General features: G+C 41.1%; 1 protein-coding gene across 5 annotated transcripts in view; it reads right to left on the bottom strand.

Moving 5' to 3' along the window:
• The window catches only part of LOC131245656 (ABC transporter B family member 4-like), a 52,584-nt gene extending 31,800 nt beyond the window's left edge, over nt 1-20,784 (bottom strand). Inside the window, exons 1-12 of one of the 5 annotated variants that reach the window (XM_058245252.1) lie at nt 20,508-20,784; nt 18,238-18,292; nt 14,893-15,068; nt 13,217-13,438; nt 12,866-13,104; nt 12,226-12,751; nt 11,837-12,110; nt 11,054-11,708; nt 10,752-10,980; nt 10,220-10,486; nt 9,860-10,123; nt 8,570-9,556 (exon numbers count right to left, since the gene is read on the bottom strand). In XM_058245252.1, the coding sequence (XP_058101235.1) occupies nt 8,909-9,556; nt 9,860-10,123; nt 10,220-10,486; nt 10,752-10,980; nt 11,054-11,708; nt 11,837-12,110; nt 12,226-12,751; nt 12,866-13,104; nt 13,217-13,438; nt 14,893-15,068; nt 18,238-18,292; nt 20,508-20,741 (3,789 nt within the window). In that variant the 5' untranslated portion in view covers nt 20,742-20,784 and the 3' untranslated portion in view covers nt 8,570-8,908. Of the gene's footprint in view, nt 1-1,244; nt 2,184-4,317; nt 4,878-8,569; nt 9,557-9,859; nt 10,124-10,219; nt 10,487-10,751; nt 10,981-11,053; nt 11,709-11,836; nt 12,111-12,225; nt 12,752-12,865; nt 13,105-13,216; nt 13,439-14,892; nt 15,069-18,237; nt 18,293-20,507 lie in introns of those variants that run through there. The other 4 variants (XM_058245256.1, XM_058245254.1, XM_058245257.1 and 1 more) reach the window with 4 other exon arrangements.
• Between the last annotated feature and the right edge of the window lie 2,511 nt (nt 20,785-23,295).

The raw sequence follows: 23,295 nt of genomic DNA, 5'->3' as shown, positions 1-23,295 counted from the left end.
TCACATGGGTTCCGCCTCACACAGGCCGCCCACCCTGAGTGTGCCGCTGTATCCCATAAGCCACCCCACTCGAGCCCGATATGAAAATGCCTTGCATTAAAATGTCAATAGACGTCTATTATCTTATTCACCCAAAAAATGGTACCAGTTTTGAGAACTTCCAGTGCCAAAGTCATCTAATGTGCTAGCCTGGCATATGAATAGAAGATCTGAATCGTTGCTAGTTAAGCATCCACATATCCTCGTTCAGATGTATAGTCAAAAAATAAGATGTAATCATGGTGCTAATATAGGGCACGATGTGAATTTTTCAAAATAAATGAATAATTTGTGGAATTCAATCATGGCCATTGGCTAGGGAAGGGAGTTTTATAACTCAAAAGTATTTCTTAGTGGATAGTTACTTGAAGAAAATTAAATTCAAAAGATTGTGGAAAGTTACAATTAAATGAAAAGACGTGACTTTTCATGAAAAGGTGTATGTATGTTCACATTAATTGAATAAACACATTCAAGAGCTTCAAAGTATCCTTTATACATCTATAAAAAGTCATCCCTGGATCAATCCCAAAATGATCTCAACTTGATCTATCAAATTCCCATTATGTCCTTAAAAACCCTTCTCTCTACTGTCCTAAATAAGCTATCTAAAAAGAGTGTTTAATCAAATTGTGTTTTTCTATGAAATCTGTGTTTTAGCCATGTCTGAGTAGATAAGTGTGTTATGCGTGTTTAGTGGGTGTTTTCTTTAAGTTTACAAGTTGAAGGACAGGGGAAGGTCATCTCATCGATATTAGCAATGTTCCTGAGCCTCGTCTCATTGAGGCAGGATAATTCTCAAATTGCATCTGCTGCTAGTATATCAAATTATTTAGGTATATCTGATAATCATGTATCTCAACCTGAGTCTCATTCTAATGCACATTGGATCATCGATTATGGAGCTACAAATCCTGTGACGGGTAAGGAAGGTAACTTCCATACATATACCTCCTTTCATGATCAGATCAAGCTAGCTGACAGATCCTACTCTACAATCTTTGGAAGGGGATCTTGTCAACTCAGCTCGTGCCTTAACTTATTATCTGTACTTCATGTTCCAACATTTCCATCTAACTTTGTCTATTAGTGCTCTAACTAAACAATTACATTGCTCTGTTACTTTCTTTCCCAATTGTTGCATTGTGCAGGAACTGCAAACTGGAAAGAAGATTGGTGGTGGACATGAGTCTCGAGGATTATACCTTATTGATGTTGATTGAGCGTCTTCCAATGTAGTGCAACATCCAGAATTAACATCAGGGACTCACTTTAATTTTGGCATTCTCGCCTAGGCCATATGTTTATTCGTGCTCATAGTTATCTTTTTCCAAATAATTTTCGTACTAATACTCTTCATTGTAAAACTTGTGCATTGTTTAAACATATATGTACTTCTTATCCTCCTAGTGAAACTCGTATTGCATCAATATTTAACATCATTCATTCTGATGTTTGGGGGTCCTGTCCCAGTGACCTCCGTTTCTAGTTACAAATATTTTATTTCTTTTATAGATGATCTTTCAAAATTCACATGGTTATATTTGATGCAAAGTAAATGTAAAGTACCTATCATTGTCCAAATGTTTGCTAAATATGTTAGAACTAGTTTGATAAAGTCATTAAATTTTTTTGGTTTAGATAATGCCAAAGAATTCATGGGTAAGGAATTCCAAACTTTTTTTGTTAATTGGGGGATTGAGTACTAGACATTTTGTATTTACACACCCCAACAAAACAAAGTCGTTGAACGAAAAAATAGACATTTGCTAGAGGTAACTAGAGCTATGACTCGGATGTCTGTTCCCAAAATATATTGGGGTGATGTCTTTCTCACTGCCATCTTAGTATCTAGGAAATAGTTACCCCCTTCAAATTTTACAACTAGAGTCTCCCATTTGTAGCTTACCTCCCAAGGTATTTGGATGTGTATGCTTTGTCCATGCGGCTGGACCCTCATATAAATTCACATCTCATTCGACCTTTTGCATATTTCTTAGATTCTCCAACTCTTAGAAGGGGTATAAATGCTATTATCTGATCACTCACTATAAATAAATATCAAAGGACATCACTTTTTTAAGTTTACGCCCTATTTACGTACGAAGTTTCTGCCATGTCTCTTCGTCTTCCAATTTTGGGACCTATTGTTCACTCCCCAAGTGCAGGGTTGTGATGTAGTAATAAACTCGGTAAGACCGAGGTCGAATCCCAAGGGACTGATACATGTACGTTATCTAAAACTAAGTAGAACTAGAACTAGACTAAGATGAAATCTAATATTGATTGTAGATTGAGGATAATTGTGAAATAATTATCTAAAATTTAGAGAATTTAGGGAAAGGGAACTAGGGATTCAGAGGATCCACATGTAGAGATCAGGGAGATCTTATGCCTGCTTCAAGAACTCAATTGGACTTAGAGTCTCATCTTCATCCAGTTGAAGGGTGTAACCATGAAAATCAAACTGAACTTATTTTGATCTAGTTTTCAAGAGACGAAAGGTATATGAATTAGAATGGATTCCATCACCAAACCATGACCAGGAGACAAAGTAAACAATAGAATTAAACTAATTACCAACCAATCCACATGCTATGAAGGTTAGGAAGGGTACTGTCATCCGACCATGCCCAGGAGATGATGGTGAACAACAGGGCTTCCTGACGTCATAAACATAAAAGGAATATGAACATGCTCAAAGCTATTGCAGACCCATTGTAATTTCAGTCACAACAGACTATTAAAAACTAAAAACATTCCCTTAATTAAACTAAAATCAATATTAGTTCAATATAAACAAAAGGCATAGCAACAAGTTCTCCCATCATACTACAAGCATCACCTCTTAGCCCTAGCTAAGAGGTTTAGCCAACCATAGTTTTGATTAACTAAATCTCAAAAGAAAAGAAAGGAAAACAAAAAGAAAAAAATAAAAACAAACTCTGTCTCTTGGCTCCACGTCTAACCCAAGCCAAGATCTCCTCCAAGATCCCTTCCCACTCTCTCTCTCTTCTTTCTTATAGGCAAGGACGCCCTGGAGAAGGAGTTCCGCACTCCTCTTTACGCAATGTGGTTCGCAAAAACGCCGGACTGCGCACCTCTACTCAGCAAAAACGCAGAGATGGGTTGTGTTTGAGGTCAATCCGAGAGGTAGGATCGCCCAAACTAACAAATCCAACCACATAGGAGTGGTAGAAACTTGTTTGGATAGCTACTGGACGGTTCTGATTGACGGTCCGATCACCACCATGGTCATATAACCTTCCGCAAAACTCGGACAGCGTCCGGACGCGAAACAGAGCTTGCGTAAGATGGTTACACTGTGATGATGATGGGATCCATGATCGGTGATTCCTGGAAAATCCATTCCGTCCACTGAATTCCCCTCGCAAAACTAGTCGGGTATGGATGACTTTTTCTTAGTTTCAATGTGGCCCACAGAACTTTTCTTGCTGTCGTCCGTTCCGTGTTTGAACAGTTGAAAACCATTCAAGCTATCCTCTTTTAGTTCTCTCTTCTAGGTCTGGGTCATATGGTCCTTGGTCTTTGAATGGACGGTTCAGATTTCTCTAATAGACACTCATGGTGGCCCACATCAGCATCCCACATGGACGGCGTGCGAACGCTGGAATAAAAACGAAAATTCTATTTTGGAGAAGGAGAGCTCGGTCAAACCGAGTTTGACCGGCTTGAGTGGTCCGGTGCACAGCGGGCGTGCACTTGCTGTGTACATCGGTCGCATGAAGTGGGGTCCATATTGATGTTTATGAGAAATTTAATCCATCCATCCTTTCTTTCAGCTAATTTAAGGGCTCAAACCCAAGTTTGAAGCATATCTAGATAACAAGTGGGTCCAAATCAATGTTTCATGACCTGATCTGTCCATTAGGATACTTCTACAGGGATCTAGCGGCTGAAATTCTACTTGTACATTTAATTTATGGTCCTCAGGCCATGTATGAATTTTGGAGCCGATCATATGGTGGGAACCACGTGATCTTGCATTCTGGCTGACTTTCAGGCTGCTTGAGCTTCAGTTTCTCGATTTTCTCGGATCTCTAGCATGTAAATCCGTCGATCTTGGTCCCCTGGAGTCCGTCCCTTGCCTTAGTGATTCTAGAGCGTCAAATCTATACTTTTAGTATCCTTTTTCAGTCCAAGTTCCTAAATACACATTGCATAACAAACACGATTAAATTGAGCCGTTAAACAGTACAATGTTCGTAAATTCAGGCAATAACTGGGGTCTAATATGCAATATTTGACCCTCAACACCTATGGACACCATTGAGCACGTAGATACCGAGACTCATTGTCTTGCCTCATCTGACTCATCAGTTGCAAATCTTGATGTTTCCACTTCATCGAGTGATCTTCCAAGAGCCAACCGGAAAGCTACGCGCACTATTCTTCCTTCGGTCCCGATTGGTAATCACATTTCTTATGACTTTCATCATCATTTTGTGCATTTCTTTCTGTCATTTTGTCTATTTTCGTTCCTTCAACAACAGAGGCCTTAAAAGATCCACAATGGAAGGCAACAATGCTTGATGAGATGACCGCCCTTAATAGATAGGGAACACGGGAACTTGTTTGTCTTCCTCAAGGCCGACATGTAGTGGGGTGCAAGTAGGTCTACGCCCTTAAACACGATCCCGATGGGACCATTGCTCAGTACAAAGGTCGCCTTGTTGCTAAAGGTTTTACTCAAAAGTCTAGTATTGATTATCACGATATTTTTCTTCGGTAGTTAAGCTCACCTCTATTTGTATTCTTCTATCCATTGTCGCCCATAGAAAGTGTCCCCTTCATCAACTTGATATCAAGAATGCCTTTTTACACGGAGATCTATATGTGCCTGCCCCCTAGATTTCAGATTTCTAATTCAGAAGGAAAAGAATGCATTTTTCTCCGGTAGTTAAGCTCACCTCTATTGGTAATCACATTTCTTACGACTTTCATCATCATATTGTGCATTTCTTTCTGTCATTTTATCTATTTTCGTTCCTTCAACTACAAAGGCCTTGAAAGATCCACGATGGAAGGCAACAATGCTTGATGAGATGACCGCCCTTAATAGATAGGGAACACGGGAACTTGTTTGTCTTCCTCAAGGCCGACATGTAGTGGGGTGCAAGTAGGTCTACGCCCTTAAACATGACCCCGATGGGACCATTGCTCAATACAAAGCTTGCCTTGTTGCTAAAGGTTTTACTCAAAAGTCTAGTATTGATTATCACGATATTTTTCTTCAGTAGTTAAGCTCACCTCTATTTGTATTCTTCTATCCATTGTCGCCCATAGAAAGTGTCCCCTACATCAACTTGATATCAAGAATGCCTTTTTACACGGAGATCTATATGTGCCTACCCCCTGGATTTCAGATTTCTAATTCAGAAGGAAAAGAATGCCAACTGCAGAAGGCACTATATGGTTGAAACAATCACCTCGCGCTTGGTTTGAACACTCAAGTAAAGCTATGCTATAGATTAGATTTCAATGGTATGCTTCTGATCATTTTGTGTTCGATAAAAAGTATGGGGCTTCCATAACTATTGTTGTTGTATATGTGGATGATATTGTAGTGACAAGCAATGACCCGGATGACATCACATCCTTTTAGGGATTCTTAGCTCGCTAGTTTGAAATAAAAGAGCTTGGGCCATTACTCTATTTTCTCAGCATTCCACTAATGACATCTTTATTTCCCAGTGAAAGTATGCCCTTGATCTTTTGAAAACCATGGGAATGCTAGGATCACATCCTGCAGATTCACCAATTGAGGCAAATCATTGGTTATTTTCAATGGAATCCAGTTCTCCTATTGAACCTAACTCTTATTGGCAATTGGTTGGAAAACTCATCCATCTGTCTATCACTCGACCTGATATCCCTTATGTTTTCTATGTGGTTAGTTAATTCATACAAAATCTGTGTTCACATCATCTTCATGCAGTTCATCGCATTCTTCATTATATCAAGTTAGCTCTAGGGAAAGGAATTTTCTATACCAAGTTAGCTTCAGGGAAAGGAATTTGCTATACCAACCATGGACATATCCATGTACATGTTTATTGTAATGTTGATTGGGCTGGTTGTGCTAGTTATCAACGTTCTGCTACAGGTTTATGTACATTTGTTGGAGGTAACTTAGTTTCTTGGAAAAGCAAAAAGGCAGGTGTCCTTGTTTGTACATCAGCAAAGGCTGAGAGTACAAATCAATAGGACATGCCACCAATGAAATTTTGTGGTTACATTTCTTTCTTTCAGAATTGTGGTTCTTCGTCCCATGTCTATTCCTCTTTTCTTTTCTTTTTTTTTTTTTTTTGGTCACAACCAAGTAGCGATTCATATCACCTCTAATCCAACATTTTATGAGTGCACTAAACATATCGAGGCTGTTTGTCACTTTGTTCGAAAGAAACTGAAGGATGGGATTATCAATACCCCTCACCTTATTTTTTTTTCTAATGACCAACTTGCTGATATTTTCACTAAGGGAGTTACTGGAATTCGTCTCTCTGGTATTGTTTTCAAGCTAGGCATGCGTGATCTCTAAACTCCAGCTTGAGAAGGAGTGTTAGAGTCGTGAGAGAATTATGTATATTGGGTGGTCTTACGGACTACAGTTTAATTTTCGGATATTTTATTATTATAAATAAGAAAAGGGAGTGAAGAAATTACCCTACCCTAATTAAACCTAATTTTAATTTCATGGTATCAGAGATAGGATTTGCAAAACCCATCCTCTTAAAAACCCTAACCCCTTTCTCCCTTTGTCTTTCTTATTCGGTCGCCGGTGCTGCCTGTCCGCGCTCCCCTGCCTCGTGTGTGTGGGGTCGACCTCATGGGAACTTCTGGTCGAACTGTGTGGGCCCACCGTAATGTGTGTTGAACTTCTACCCCATCAACCATATGCACTATTCCACGTTGGTGGACCACGGGCCTAAAAATCAAATCAATTCATGACTTCGGAGGGCCACACCACATTTAGCAGTTGAGAGGGGTTATCCTTTCATTAAAACATACATAATTATTTATTGGGCACATGGAGATGTGATTCATAAATCCAGCCCATCCATTGTGTGTCCCACTTGGATAAGGGGCCAGACGAAGTTTCAGCCGCATCCAAAACTCATGTTAGCTCCACAAAGTGATGGTATGGCCCACCTAAGTTTCGTATACAGCTGATTTTTGGGATATCCGGTAAATGGAAGGGGACTCATCAAATGCACGGTGTTAATGTTTGATAAACATCACTATGGGGCCCACATAGCTCGACCTCATGGGAAGTTTTCGTATCCAGGGTACCGTTACTATGTATATATATATATATATATATATATATATATATATATATATATATATACACACACACACACACACAGGGAACTTCCCATGAGGTCTAGCTGTGTGGGCTCCTCCGTGATATGTGTCGAAGATCTACCATATCAGTTAGGTGCACCATTCCATGGTGGGCCACGGGCTTAAAAATCAAGTCAATCCATGACTTGAGTGGGCCACACCACATACAACAATTGAGAAGAGTTATCCTCCATTAAAATATTTATAATTATTTATTGGGCCCACATAAATGTAGTACACAAATCCAACCCATCCATTGTATATGTCCCACTTGGATGGGAGGTCAAAGCAAGTTTCAGCCGCATCTAAAGTTCAGTGGGTCCCATTGAGTATTTTTAACTGAGTGTGAATTGAATTTCTTAGCTCACAACTTTTTTTGAAGTACAAGAATACCACACATGCATTTGTCCATATGATCATCATCATCGTGTGGACGTTTCTAACACCATTCTGCAAAAAAAAAAAAAAATAGTCGTGGACAATCTAGAAAGGGACCCACATTCTCAATGGTTTAGATCACTTAAACTAGCATCCCACTTGTAGAAAATACAAACTAAAAACCCAAGCATATGTCAAGGCATACAATGGAACTAGCATGCAAGTAAAAGGACATCTTTACTATTTAGCCTTTAAATACATGACATCTCGATCCAAGCAGTTTGTACAATGGATAGACGACACACCAAAAAAGAAAAAAGAAAGCTTTTAAATGGACTTATTTTAAACTTTGATACTTTGGCTGTTTGGCTTGGAATGTTGTGATTTGGGTTATTGAGAATAATTCAAATCCAATTGTTTAAATTCCCAACGTATCATTTTCTAATGCTTCCGGATGTATTCCAGCAAACCTCAAACTCCCCATCGTTCTGGAAACTGATTTGACTCCTTCCTTTTGTCGGATCTGAAAATTCCCAAGTACGGGTTATGGAATCTCGTTTGGACCAGTGCTTCACACGTGGAGATGATTACGATCATCCCCATCAGTGTCATTTGCAATATGTGGTCTATACACAATGGATCTGGCGATTTGGACGGCCTACATTCAAATTACAGCGGGTTAGTTGCTGCAATTTGGTAAATTGCTAGGGCTAATCTGATCTCAACTGACTACTGTTGTTGTAACAGAGCTGTGATTTGGGATGTGTTTGGGTGCACCATTGAATTGGATTGTCAAATGACATATTGCAATTCCTTCGTATTCTCCTATATATAATGGGAAATATCCCTCAAGTTACAAGATATAATTCTAGTTTGGATCCTAATCCCACAATACCCATGTCAAGGAAATTCAAAGCATAGGCTTGTTCATAAAACCTTTGCAAGGGCTAGCACGATCCGTCGTTGTAATCGGAACTTCTCGGTTAGTAGCAGCATGTAAACCAAAGCATGCAGCCACAACAAGCTTCTTCCAGAAAAATTACGATCATCACGCCTAACATCTGCCTAGAAGTGAATAATATGAATGGATATTCAATGACTTTCCCACCATCTTCCCATTTTTCTATGTCGAAGAGCTCGTGCGAAGAGCTGTTAAAGATGCATATATTCCATCAGTAATCTTCATCAGCGTTTCATGTTTTCCTTTCTCCGCAATCACGCCATTCTTCACCACTGCAATCACATCAGCTCCTTTGATTGTGGACAGGCGATGAGCAACGACTATGGTTGATCTGTTCACCATTACCCTGTCTAGTGCTTCCTGAACCACGCGCTCCGATTCTGCATCCAATGCACTCGTCGCCTCATCAAGTAATAGGACTTTTGGGTCTTTTATTATCGCCCTTGCAATGGCTATCCGTTGCTTCTGGCCGCCTGACAACTGCACGCCTCTCTCACCCACACAAGTGTGATATCCATCGGGAAGTGCGGATATGAAGCGGTGTGCATTAGCTGCTTCTGCAGCAGCAATGATCTCTTCTTCAGATACTTCGCCTTGCTTTCCATAAGCTATGTTGGTGCGGATAGTCTCATTGAACAAAACGGGTTCTTGGCTGACTAACCCCATTTGTTGTCTCAGCCATTGCAGCTTGAACTTCTGAATTTCCACTCCATCCAGTAATATCCGACCAGAATCAGGATCATAGAACCTCTCCAACAAGGCAATTATAGTAGATTTTCCACTACCACTCTCTCCCACAATAGCAACTGTCTGCAGGAAAAATACACATCTCATCAGTCAAAAGATTTTGAAATCTCAAAGTAGGCTTCTTGCCACATTTTCAACTCAATTAGATTGAAGGACCTCTCTGATACCATAATAAAATGAATGGAATTAATAGTTTTTTCTTAATTGTTGTGTACTGAACTAAAAACAGCGAGGAATTAATACAAGGATGACAACGGAAGATAAATTTCCATGATTTGGGGGTCAATTACAAATTAACTGAAGACAATATCAATTAAGTATCAATTAACCAGTTGTATAAGATTTCCAAATAAAAAGAGATGATACCTTTCCAGAGGGAATGCTCAAACACAAGTCTCTGAAGATCTGCACATCTGGACGATTTGGGTACTTGAAGCTGACATGTTGCAACTCAATGTCACCCTTCACATTGGGTAATGTCGTGCCCTCGTCAGTGCTTGAGTCAATCTTAGATTTCCTGTCAATAATTGCAAAAATAGAAGCGGCCGATTCCTTAGCTTTGGTGGCATCTGGAGCCATTGCACTAGTCTGTGAAACTCCAACAGCAGCCATTGTCAAAGCAAAGAAAACCTGCAATCCCAAAATCCCCTCACAGATCAGAGAACTGCCCAAGAGTAAGAACAATGTATGGAATAGGCACAACGAAAAGGAAATCTTGCTACTTACTTTGAAAACTTGGGAAAATGTGGCCTTTCCATCTTCCACAAAACGAGCTCCGGCATAGAAAATGAGGGCATAGGTGCAGAAGAGCACCAAGTTGGAGAATCCTAAACCAACGCCACTTACAATTCCTTGACGGACTCCATTCTTCATTGGGGCCTCACATTTCTTCTTGTAAAGATCCATCACCTTTTGTTCTGCACAGAAAGATGCGACTGTCCGAATGCTACCAACTGCGTCATTCGCTACTTGACTGGCTTCTTCATACATCACCTGCAACGAATCTTACATTTGTAAAAGGAGCATCTCATGCTATAAAACAATTATCACTGAGATCAATCCATAGTTTTTTTTTTTGTTTTTAGTTTTTTCTCCCTTTTATAACACGCATTACTTTTTTACTTTTGTAATCTTGTTAAGGTTAATCCCAAAAGTCCAATGGCAGACTAAAATATTAGATTTCAAACCATGTTTTGCATACACTGTAAAGAAAGTGAAGAAATTCAATAAAAATCCGACATGAGTTCAAGCCACTAACCTTCGCATCTGCACTGAAACCCTGCAAAAACTTCATCTGAGCATATCCTTGCAAACCCACTAAAGGAAGCAAAGCTAGGATTATAAATGCCAACCGCCAGTTAGATACCATGGCTATTACCAGCCCTGCTGTGATGCTTGCTATGTTCTGAACCACCAGTGATAAGGTATCCCCTACAAGGCTTCGTACTGTTGAAGCATCAGTCGACAATCTCGCACCAATCGCCCCACTGAAACAGAACCAAAATTTCTCTCAGAAAGGCCAAGAGATTCAAACGAGTGTATTGCCGCAAGCAAACCAACCTTGAATTTGTAGGCTCATCAAACCAGCTGATTTCTTGGTGCAACACCCTCTCGAATGACAAGGACCGGATGCGCCGGATGAGCTTACCACCCGCAACTCCAAACAGATATTCCTGCATTGGTAAGGCGACTAGCGAAATGACCCCCAGGCCTACAAACATTAGGGCCCAAAACCTGGAATCTTTCCTAAGCTTGTGGGGGGGCTCATAGAAGACTTTGATGACACTTGAAAGCAATAGTCCAAATATAGGGAACATCATTCCATTTACAACTCCAGCAATGGATCCTAACAGTAGTACCGGCAGCTCTGGCTTATTCAGGTAGGCAAGCCGTTTGATTGATGCTTTAGGGTGGGTTTCTTCGTGCCGTTCTTCTCCTCCTTGGACAACCTCTGGTAAGCTTATTACATTGGGCAAAGCAAAGGAAATCGAGGAGTGCCTGCTGCTTCCGCCACCTGAAGAACCTTTGCTTAATGATCTCTTTAGAGAGTATTGCTGGCTTGAAGACCGGCCGGCAACCTTGCCATTATCAAAGCTTGATTGAATTTCATCCTGGTCCATGCCTGGTGCTTCTTCAGCTCGATTATTCTCCTCTTGTATGCGTATGAGCTGAGAGTAAGCTCCATCAGGATCCTTGGTCAATTCAGAATGAGAACCTGATCAAACAGAATGAATATCTAGATTTTAATATGAAATTCAAGTAGGATTTGATTACTTCAAACCAAAAGATATAGAGTACTTCTCTAGAAGAAGAAGAAAGGTAATGGAATGTTATAAAGCTTACCCTGCTCCACAATCTTTCCTTGACGCACCACTGCTATCGTATCTGCATTCCTCACTGTGCTCAAACGATGGGCGACGACCACAGTTGTTCGGTTTAACATAATCCTCACAAGTGCTTCTTGAACTACCCGCTCTGACTCAGCATCTAGTGCACTCGTCGCTTCATCAAGAAGCAGTATCTTGGGGTTCTTTAGAATCGCCCTTGCAATTGCAATCCTCTGTTTCTGTCCACCAGACAGTTGGGTTCCATGCTCACCAACCATTGTGTCGAGCCCCTATAGAACACAACCACAGAATTGAATCATCCAATGCCGCCAATCGTAACATCTTTGTGAGAAAATTATGAATTTGCAAAAATAAAAATAAAAATACAATGTACAATTGACTAACCTGTGGCAACTTGTCTATGAACTTCGCAGCATTGGCAAGCTCAGTTGCTGCTCTGATTTCTTCAAGCGTAGCACCCGCCTTACCATATGCAATATTCTCCTTTATAGTAGTCATGAATAAGATAGGCTCTTGGCTAACAAGACCAATCTTCTCCCTGATCCATCCGAGCCGCAGCTTCTTCAAATTGATCCCATCTATTAGCACTTCACCAGCTTGGGGGTCATAGAACCGCTCCACCAAGCTGATCACCGTAGACTTACCACTACCACTCTCTCCAACTAGAGCTGCAGTTGTGCCACTTGAAACATGAAATGAGAATCCAGAAAATACCTGAACATCTGGTCTTGCTGGATAGCTAAAGTAAACATCTTTTAGTTCAATATCACCATTAATGTCTTCCAGGACAATTCCACTTGTGTCATAAGTGTCAATTTCTGATTTCCGGTTAATTGTCTCGAACATCTTGTATGCTGCAGCTTGCCCCGCTGCAAATGCGTTCACACATGGTGAAGCTTGGCCTAGAGACCTGGTTTGACACAAGATTTCAAAAGACAGAAAGAGCACCTCATCACTTCAGCATACAGATTTCAACCATCTCTACATGTATCATGCATCTATGCAATAACCAACTCTAACTTACATTCCACCAGTCATGATCGCTATCATGACGTTGATGACCTCGCCACCGGTGTACCCTTTCTGTAGTATCAACTTGGAGCCATACCACACAGCTAATCCATAGCTGCTGAATATGATAAACAGAACAGAACCGACTCCTAATCCACCGGCCACTCCTTGACGGACAACAGAATCGTATGCAGTTTTCAGAGACCTGTTATATTTTGCTATCGCTTTCTTCTCGCCGGTAAAGGATGCAACCTTGAATAAATTTAGAAAGAATCAGTATGACAGTGTCTAGTGATCTGAGAATGACAAAGACATCATACGTTTGGATGCCGAATATTATATCTTATACACAACATGTTCTTACCGTTCTAATGGATCCAATCGTTTGTTCTACAATAGTTCCCGCCTCAGCATATGCTATCTGGCCATGGCTTGACATTTTGGATATGAATATCGACATGATTGCCCCAGAAACAACCATAGGAGGTATGCATGACAACATTACAAGTGCAAGAAGCCATCCTTTTATAAATGCTATCACAAAGCCACCAAAGAAAGTTGAAACAAGTTGTATGAACTTCCCCACCTGAAAAGAGAGAGAATCATCATGTAAATGGAAATGTAGGCTGCAATGGATTGAAATCATCAACACTTGGGCTGAAATTGAATTCTATGTTTCATGAATAAGTGCCACCTATGGTGTCTTCATATCATCGGAAGATTGGGTTGTGAATTCGATGAAGTTCATGTTCAAAAGCTGTATTTGAGCTGTGCTCGAATGCAACATGTGTTTTGGCATGGAAACAGGGGACGACCATTACACTCCACCTGACTGATCTGATAATGCCCAATTTCCATTTTGGTTATTTAAATCATGCAAAATGTAGTAATTCACTTGCCGTTTTAAACTCCGTATTTAAAAAAAAATAATAATAATAAATAAATAAACTTGTATACTTGATTAAACATTTAAAACTGCCACAAGTGAGTTGAATTTAATGGGTATTTTTTTTTTCCATAGATTTATTCAGGAATTATCACATTGAGGTGTAATTTTGTCATAGATTTACAAAGGCAATTTAGTCAAGTAAAAGTTGTGAAAAAAAATGGACTAAAAAAACTTACAAATTAATCTAACCTTTAATTATAGCAAAGATATAGAGATAGAGATATAAATACATTTTATTTGAAAAAAATAAAATCAGATGTCTATTCAACAATTTGGCACAACAAATTGATATTTATTGCATTTTTAGGTGAGTCTTTACTAGATTTTATCTTAAAATTAGCCTAAGCATCATTTTAACTTTTTATATGATTTTATTTTATTTTTACTATTTTTTCCTTATATTTCAAGAAAAAAGGAGGCAACTCGGCCTGCTTGACCGAGTCATCCCCAACTCATCTAGCATGACATGACTCAGGGCTGAATGAGTCCATCGGAGTCCCCAAGTCTAAAAACCATGTTCAGGTTCATGATAGGTAACATGGATCTAGCAGCAGTTGCATTATTTTCAAATCTAATTTCTTCAAAGTAATATAGTTGCAATTCAAGACCTGCTCTATCAATAGGTAACATGGGTCTAGCAGCAATTGCGTTATTTTCAAGTCTAATTTCTTCAAAATAATATAGTTGCAATTCAAGACCTGCTCTATCAATAGGTAACATGGGTCTAGCAGCAATTGCATTATTTTCAAGTCTAATTCTTTAAACTAATATAGTTGCAATTCAAGACCTGCTCTATCAATAGGTAACATGGGTCAGACAGCAGTTGCATTATTTTCAAGTCTAATTTCTTCAAAGTAATAGTTGCAACTCAAGACCTACTCTATGAATATGAATATCAAGGCAATTACAGCTTGTCCATTAATTGGACTAGTTACTGCAACTCAATTCAATTCGATAGTGCATCCAAATGCAGCTTAACACTATTTCTCTTGCAGAGTGCGGTATCAATCCAGATTTAAGGTTGAGTAACAATGCTACTTCGGGGAAGAAAATGGAAGAAATAGGGATGGGAATTGAATAACATCACTCACCTTCTCTCCCATGGCATCTTGGATGAGTATGGTATCCCCGGACATCCTCCCAATGACCTCTCCAGTTGTCGTTTCCGTGTCGAAGAATGCGATATCCTGTCTCAGTATAGTTTTCAGGTACAGACCCCGAATGCGTGCAGCCTGTCGTTCGCCGGTCACCATCCAGCTTGACACCTCTGTACAATAGATCAATGTCACATATAGAATGTTTAATGTAGATAGTAATGCCCGGTGGCATGATCAGATCATCATCTTGCATGAAATGGTGCATTCATGTGCGGTCCGGTCGTGTGTCCCAGTCACTCCATAGGCAGATTCGATGGTGGACCATGCAAATCTTCTGTTCTTTTACAATATCCTTTTTTCTGTTATGTGTCATTTTGCTAATCATGATGAGAATAGCAAAATCATGGGCCTCTCTGTGGATGAAGCATGGCCCAAAATTCTCAATCGTCCATCTATTTCGCATGTTGAAGGCGAATGACTAACGTTTTTATTTTAACCGTCTATCTGATGGCCACCAATTATGTGGTCAGGATCACTTGATAAGTGCGATCCTATTTTAAAATTGTAATTTGGCAAGCCTGTGCCCGGCCCTTTGACAACCCTGGATGCAACCCAAGCCCCATAGAGAAAGTTTACCATGTGACTCAATACGAGAAGTTGGCTTGAACACAATGCAGGGAATAAGGTCAATCCAGACCGCACAGATTCTCGGGCCGGGCCCTAAACAGTTCAAACTATGGGCCGAGGCCAACCTCAGGCCCGTCCTGTTGACAGCCCTAGTTGCATCACTCTCACTGTTTGAAAATCATGGCTGTAACCAATGACGCGAATGGCAAATGACCCAGACTCATGCAGTTGGCTGTGGTCGGAAGGTATTTGGGGCCCACATAAATTCCTGTGAGAGATCCACTCCATCCATCAGTTTCTCAAGATCACGTTCGGACAGAAATACAAAAATCAGGCAGATTGAAAACTCAGGTGAGTGATGTACAGCGGGTCGCGGACACTTTCATGTCCAATATGGACCAGAGAAGGCCTGATAGGAGGCAGAAGTCATCAAAGCCGTCAGAACCTTAAAACAGGCATGTCTCGTAAACCGGAATGTGTTACTTGACGTACCATATATGATTTTGGGGTAGGACGAGCTACTTTAGCCTAGCTAGGTTGGCCACACCAAATTTGCGAGATTCTATCAAATCCACGGTCGAATTTCCTGTTTATTTCCAATTTTACTATTTTTAATAAGTTTTGCTTTGATTGTAACTCTTCATCCATTTGGCTTTACGAGTTGTGCCCAACATGAAAAGTGCTCAGAATAATTAAGAGAATAATGTGTTCAAGTAAAATAGGATGATCCTTACTCTTGCTCGGGTGGTAGACTCTCGGGAGTTTCAACACCCGGTCAAGGGTTCAAGTATCTATAGGTGGTGAAATCCCACTGTGGCGTGAGTGTGTGGGGGTGTGTGTGTGTGTGTCAAAAAAAAAAAAAAAAGAGAGTAAAATAGGACATAAATAGTAAATTTACTATTTATAGTAAGTTACAAATTTTGAGGAGTTTTAGTCGTAGTTTAATTAAACTTCTTCCAGTATCCTTATTTAAAGGGTTGTATATTAGTTTATTTTAATCATCAATCAATTTATGAATTTTCATTAATATTATTTATATTTTTTTGTTTTTTCTCCTAAATTCGAAAAGTCTCTGTGAGAAGTCCCGAGAAGCTACGTGGATTTGAAGTAGTTATCCATGAGGAAGATGGTGATCAACCTCACCACGTTTATCCCCACGTCAATGAGCCACGGAACACAACAATGAGAACAGAAAATTCCACCACTGAAAGCTTTCCTCAGCCAACCTTGAAGTTCATACACCATCCAAACTGCTCATAGGGTTATTACCACTTAGATAAACTGCGGACACAGATATCATACTGATACAAACACTTATGTGGCCCCTACAATGTTTTCAATGGTGACCGTTCAATTCCAGCTGCTTCGTGTGGCGTGGCCTACCTGAGCTGTATATCTGTGGGACACACAAAACTTCCGACCGTAGGAACTTTCTGCAGGCAATTCGGGTCCTACCCATTCCAATCCCTCACATGTTTGGCATGGGTAGGCCGAAAGTTAGGCAGATCGCTCATGAGGTGTGCAGTCACGTCGAATGTTCTTCGTTTACCGGTCAAATTTTAGAAAATGGGTGGTCCACCCAAAGAGCAGACCGAACTGATTATCGGACTAGGCAGGTGGTGAGTGTTGAGACAGTTGCGGCCATCACCAACGCCATTTCACCACCGAGGTCTACTTACCACCCAATCCCATCCTCTAGTTCGATGGTTGGTGTGGACTTGCCTTTGATGACGTTTTCATTAAGAAAATCCACCAAATACAGACACTGTTTATAAACGGTTGGGCTGTAGGAATATGGCAGAGCATCTCCCCACGTTACATCGAGCTGGAAAATGCTTCAGGTGACGCTGTTCATCCAGTGACCCGATCATGGATATCCTACATTGCATATTACCAGTCTACTAGACGGTCGTATCCATCTGAAGCAAATTGGGCGATGACCATGTGGGGTCCACCATAGTGTACTTGTTTTATCCATGCCATTCAATATATTTTAGGGTATAATTTCAAAAATAAAATCAAAAGCTCACACAGTAAACAGCAGTGATTGCATGCGGGCCATTGAAAATTTCCTAAGAGGCTGCAAAAGTTTTGGATCAAGTTGATATTTGTGTTATTCCCCCCGGTCTATGTTACTATATTAATGAGTTAGTAGATAAGATTTATTGTGGACGCTAGGAAGGTTTCAATCAATCATAAATGCCATTAGCTGCACGGTTTACTATTGTGTAGTCCACTTGAGATTTTGATATGGGTTATGCTCTAAAATGAACATGGGTGTTATTATCTGCAGTGTTTTCTATTACGTTGTCTACTTTAGATTTCAATATGGATAATGCCTTAAAATGAGCTGGTAAAATAGATGGACAGCACTCATATAAAACATATAGATGCCGTAGATGTGTGGACCATTAACCATTTCTTCATTTTTGGCACTGAATGTGGACCATTAACCATTTATTGTTTTCTACTTTTGCTTTAAAGGCTTACATGTAACACATCTATCATGGTCATGGGACCCACTAATTAACGTTGGCATACCGTCAAATAAGACTGATGGTACATGCTAACATCTTTACATATGTAAGTTGAATTTGCATTGTTGAGTTACGTTTGATTAATCCTACCTAATCAGAATACGAGAGTTTTTCTCATTGGAAGGAATTCCAAATAAAAATTCAATACTTTAAAAAGAGTGACGTTTGAACTTACGTACGAATGACGCAACACCTGCTCCAGCGGCCAAGTATACAAATTTAACGGCTACCTGAAACACGAAGGGTCAGCCAAAACTCATGACACGCCTAATAGCGTAGGAATGCAAACGGGGCTCGCCACCTGTGTCCCACCACGTGATGATCCAGACCGTTCATCTAAGCGTCCCTTCGAAAGAATTCAAATTGACCAAAGATACTCACCGTCCATGCAAAGGTGTGTTGCATGAATATGGATGAGAGATCTAAAATGACCGAGATTTTTTCCAGTACCACCAATCTAGGGTGGGACCTTCTATATTAACCATCTGGATCATTAGTTGGTGGGACAGAAAGAGCGAGCAGCCACTTTACAAATACCGTCACTGCAATTTGCAAGTGAATCGCGTTCACATTTGCAACTGTCGGGATCACCACGCAATTCTCGTTTGCTTTATACGGCGCTGGAATTACGCAAGCGACTTTCGTGTGACCCGCCTTGGAAGGAGCCCTTGTCGGTGCAGCTCAGGGGGCCCACCGTGATGTTCATGTCAAATCCACTCCGTCCATCAGTTTCCTAAATCATATTAGGATACGAGACCAAAAATAAGCATACCCAAAATTCAAGTGGGCCACACTACATGAAATATCCATCCCGCTGTTGAAACTTTCCTTGGGCACATTTCTGGGATCATGTCCTACGTGAGCTGGAGAAACTGATGGACGGCGTGGATGTCACATGGACACCAAGCTGGCCCAGACACCTTCCTCCTGCGTACAGGGACTCCCTGTGGAAGGGGTTACAGGAAATTCCCTTCCGCGATATTGTAGACTTGTAGTACGTTCGGTTTGTACTTGGGACGACCGTTTGATGTGATGGGACCCACAGGGAACTGCCCATTATATGGTTTATCTTATCTTTGGTTGGTCCAAATGGATACCGACCGTTGCTGCGCTTTCTCCGTTCACCGTCCATTTCATGAACATCTATCTATCGTAAGGTTCGAGACTTTTAAATCTGGGAAGTATTCCTTACATATAGACCATTCAGAGTGTGTCCACAATATAAACGGTTTGGATCACTAAACAATGGACCCCACACACAAAACTGAAAGGCTCAGCAGTGTATACATACGATACCTACACTACATGTAAGGTTGTCAACGGGCCGGGCCTGGGGTAGTCTCGGCCTAGATTTGAACCATTTCGGGCCGGGCCGTTGGGCCATCACTATCCAAAAAACTGATTTTTAGGCCCGAGACCGGCCCATTGACACCACTACATGCATCCTAAGCTAAGTTCTGTGCCGATCGTAACTCATCCAGTGTATACGTGGTATACAGGTCTAACCAGATCATCCCATTCATGGGCCCTATCGTGGATGAGTATTGATAAAAAAAAGCACTGATTCAATAATCCTAACCGTCCATTGTGCATGGAAGGTTAAAAGTAAACAATCAACGATCAAAATTAAGACTGTCCAATTAGTACGATTTTAGCATATGATCCATCCACAAGGAACCCATTTTGGACGATACAGATTAAGTATATCAATTATAGTCGATGAGTTGGATAATTCGGTAAACTATGTAGAACGCACTCTTATGGTGCTCGAGTTCCATTTATCTCGGTTGCGACTCAGACTTCCGCTGACGCCCACATGCTTCGTGATTGACTGATCGGAACCGTCCATTTTTTGAATATATGCTATAAGCTTCACTGTGGGAAATTTAGGTTGATATCCGTAGATAAATTTCGAAAATTGAAAAGAATTTTTTTCAATGGATCGCATTCAATAAAGTGTGAGTACAAGAAAGTAGCTCATTTGTGGTATTAAAGAACTAAACATAAAATGGACGGCTCAATTCATGAGATTATGACAGCATGTGGGCCCCAGTGACTAGCGACATACGCTGGAAATTAGTCACGACGGAGGCAAAAAAGGAACTCATGGTGCCCGTCATTCAACTCATCATGTCGCTCTTGAAATTATGATCTAAGAACGTGGGCCCACTGCATAATTGATTCCGTTCTCATTTCGGATACACACAAACAGGCCTTGCCCAAAACGGTATTATTGAGATGCATGGACGAGATCCTGACCCTTCATAAGACAAGAACGCCATGGAGGGCTCACAGGTCGGAACGCAAGATCCAAGGATTTAAGAGGATCACTTCCAAGAATGTGAATCACGTAGACGTAGAACTCCCATCCATTTGTGGGCCAGTAATTGGACAGCTAGGATCACATGATTTTTCAAGAGATGGATGAATGGCTCCCGATCATACCTTAGAAACGACATGAACGACTCTGCTCTGATTAGAATCGCCAAAGGAGTCGATAAGCTGACCGAAGATGACTGTCATTAGAGGCAATGAAAGCCCATTGGCTATGGCAGCAATTGTTCCAGCAATCATCAATACAACATCCAACGGATCTGCGAATGAGAAGAGCTTGTAGAATGGAACCTTCTCATCTCCACCCTTCGAACCATCAGATTTCTCTGAAGACTCTTCGGTCATCTCTAATCAGATCTCCGCTTCTCTTTTCTCTCCTGCGCTTTTTTCCCCTAAGCAAGCATCAGTGGATTAGAAGAACGCCCTTTTTATATGAGCGGAATGAAAAAGGTATCGTGGGGAGGAAGAAAACGGTTGTGTGTTAAGAGGTGCGACGAGAATTTTTCCTACGACCGTCCACACTGTCATGATTTGTGCCAGCTCATTTTAGATCTTGAGATTGAATCTCAGGTCAATACAGGATGTAAGTGGGCCACACCACAGGGAAGACACCTTTCTGGGCCCACCGTGATGTTTACATGCCATCTACCGTTCATAAAGTGAGTAAAACCAAAATTAACCAAACCTTATCTTCACCTCGTTTCAACAGTGAGGTCTTGGTATCGATTCCTTAGTTGGGGGTGGCTAAAAGTGAAGTGTGAACTGACAGTGGGTGTACTAACAAGCTAACAAAGAAAAAAAAAAAAAAAAAAACCTAACCTTATCTTCAGTGGGCCCATGAAAACTATGAATTTTTCAATGGTGTGCGCGTCCGTTCTCGCCGTTGCCTATCATGTGTCCCACTTCAGCTTTTCATGGGCGTGATTTTTGGGCTCACGACCTCAAATGATCTGTTTTTGGGAATGATGGACGGAGTGGATGTCACACAAGCATCATCACGCCATGGGACTCGGTGCGTAGAGTAGCAAACAGCACCTGGTGCGTGTGCTACTGGAAAAGCTCTGTGGGTCCTACCATGATGTATGTTTTTTATCCACACGGCCCATCCATTTTTCCAGATGATTTTAGAGCATGAACCCAGAAACAACGCTGATTCAAATCACAGGTGGACCACACCACAGTAAACAGTGGTAATTGAACGATCACCGTTATAAACTTCCTAGGGCCCACTCTAATGCTTATTTTCCATCCAACCTGTTGATTAGATCACGCATACCTGGATGAAGGGAAAACACACATATCAGCTTGATCCTAAACATTTTATGCCCCAAAAAGTTTTCAACGGTGGGCATTCAATCACCACTTTCCTGTGGTGTTGTCCACTGATATTTGGATCTGCCTCATTTTTTTTGGTTCATGCCCTAAAATGAACGGCAGATATGAAACATATACATCATAGTGGGGCCCACGGAGCTCTTTTCCAGAACAGTACCACGTCGGTGTGGTGTGCTACATGGGCAGTCCACGCCCTCCGAATGCGGAAGCCACACGTATAGTAAACAGACCGCGACCCCAGTCGAGCAGATCGAGACGCAAGACGAGTTTTTCGATCCACGTCTGAAGGATAACACACGATACTCGGGATTTCATTTGGATCAAGTTGTTCCAGGATGTAAGTTATATAAACCGTTGATATGGTGGGCACTATAGTGGATGGATCGTTCCATAAAAATCTCATTAATCAGACGATTCTAGCCCTCCTGATTAATGGACTGACGGTAAAGATAGAAAATTCAGTGACTGTCAAAAGAAGGGAGAGATTGAATGGCTAGATTCATCAAATTCCAAAAACTTTTTAGGTCATAGGTAAGGGATCCGAATTTTCAACGGTTTAGATCAATTTAAAAATACAAACTCCAAACTCAAAACTCGAGCATAGGTTGGTGGCGATGAAACTGGTGAAAGGAAGGTACTGATGCCGTGACCACCTCAGGCGCTGGGCTGATGGTTTCTGAAACCACGTGGTTTGTGTGGTTGACCACATCTTTCTAGAAGCGGTTCCGATCGTTTTTGTCGGGATTTGAGGACCCCCACCAGGTATCGGTCATCGAATCTCATTCGCTCCTGTGCTTCACACGCAGAACGAACTAGATGCGTGTAAGATGGGACCCGCTCGTTAGCGTTTCTCACCGTAGAGATTCCATGTACAAATCTAGCATATGTGATCATCAGCCGGGCCGTACGTCTTAGCGGTTCATTTATTTTATAGTCGCGAGGCCCACCTGATGATCATAGAGGGACGCGGATTGCCTACCGACGCTGGACCCTGCTCTATGGCCCCCCTATGACGTCTTTTTTTTTTTTTTTCCTTTTTTTTTTCTTTTTTTTACACACACACTCACGTCTGTGTTTGATCCGTGCTGTTCATATATTTTTTCAGACCATTTATAGGGAACTGTAAATCTGTAATGTTGATTTGCCATCCACCTGTTGAGTAGGTCACACAGACCTGGATGAAGGGAAGGCACAAATATCAGCTTCCTCCGAAACTTTGGTAGCCCTTAGGAGGTTTTTAATGGTGGGCATTCAATCACTGCTTCTTGTGGTTTGGTTAACATGAGATTTGAATCTGCCTAATTTTTGTGCTACAACGCTGAAATGATCTAGAAAAATGGATGAACCGCTTGGATAAATTACATACATCATGGTAGGTCCCACAGAACGCCGTTAGGCAATCCGCGTCCATCACATAGCCCCTGTAGGAATCTGCATTTGGGATGACTAGATGATCTGATCAGCGGATCCTATCTCTCACACGTGTGTTAGCTCTCGTGCAGATCTCGGGTTCGAGACTTTGAGCCGACTTAGTACGGACAAGAAAAGGAATTCACACGAGGGC

This window comes from Magnolia sinica, chromosome 5 (genome assembly GCF_029962835.1).
Source record: "Magnolia sinica isolate HGM2019 chromosome 5, MsV1, whole genome shotgun sequence".
In the NCBI taxonomy this organism is placed as follows: domain Eukaryota; kingdom Viridiplantae; phylum Streptophyta; class Magnoliopsida; order Magnoliales; family Magnoliaceae; genus Magnolia; species Magnolia sinica.
Note: the sequence above shows the minus strand (reverse complement) of the source record. Positions and strands in the feature narration are given on the sequence as shown.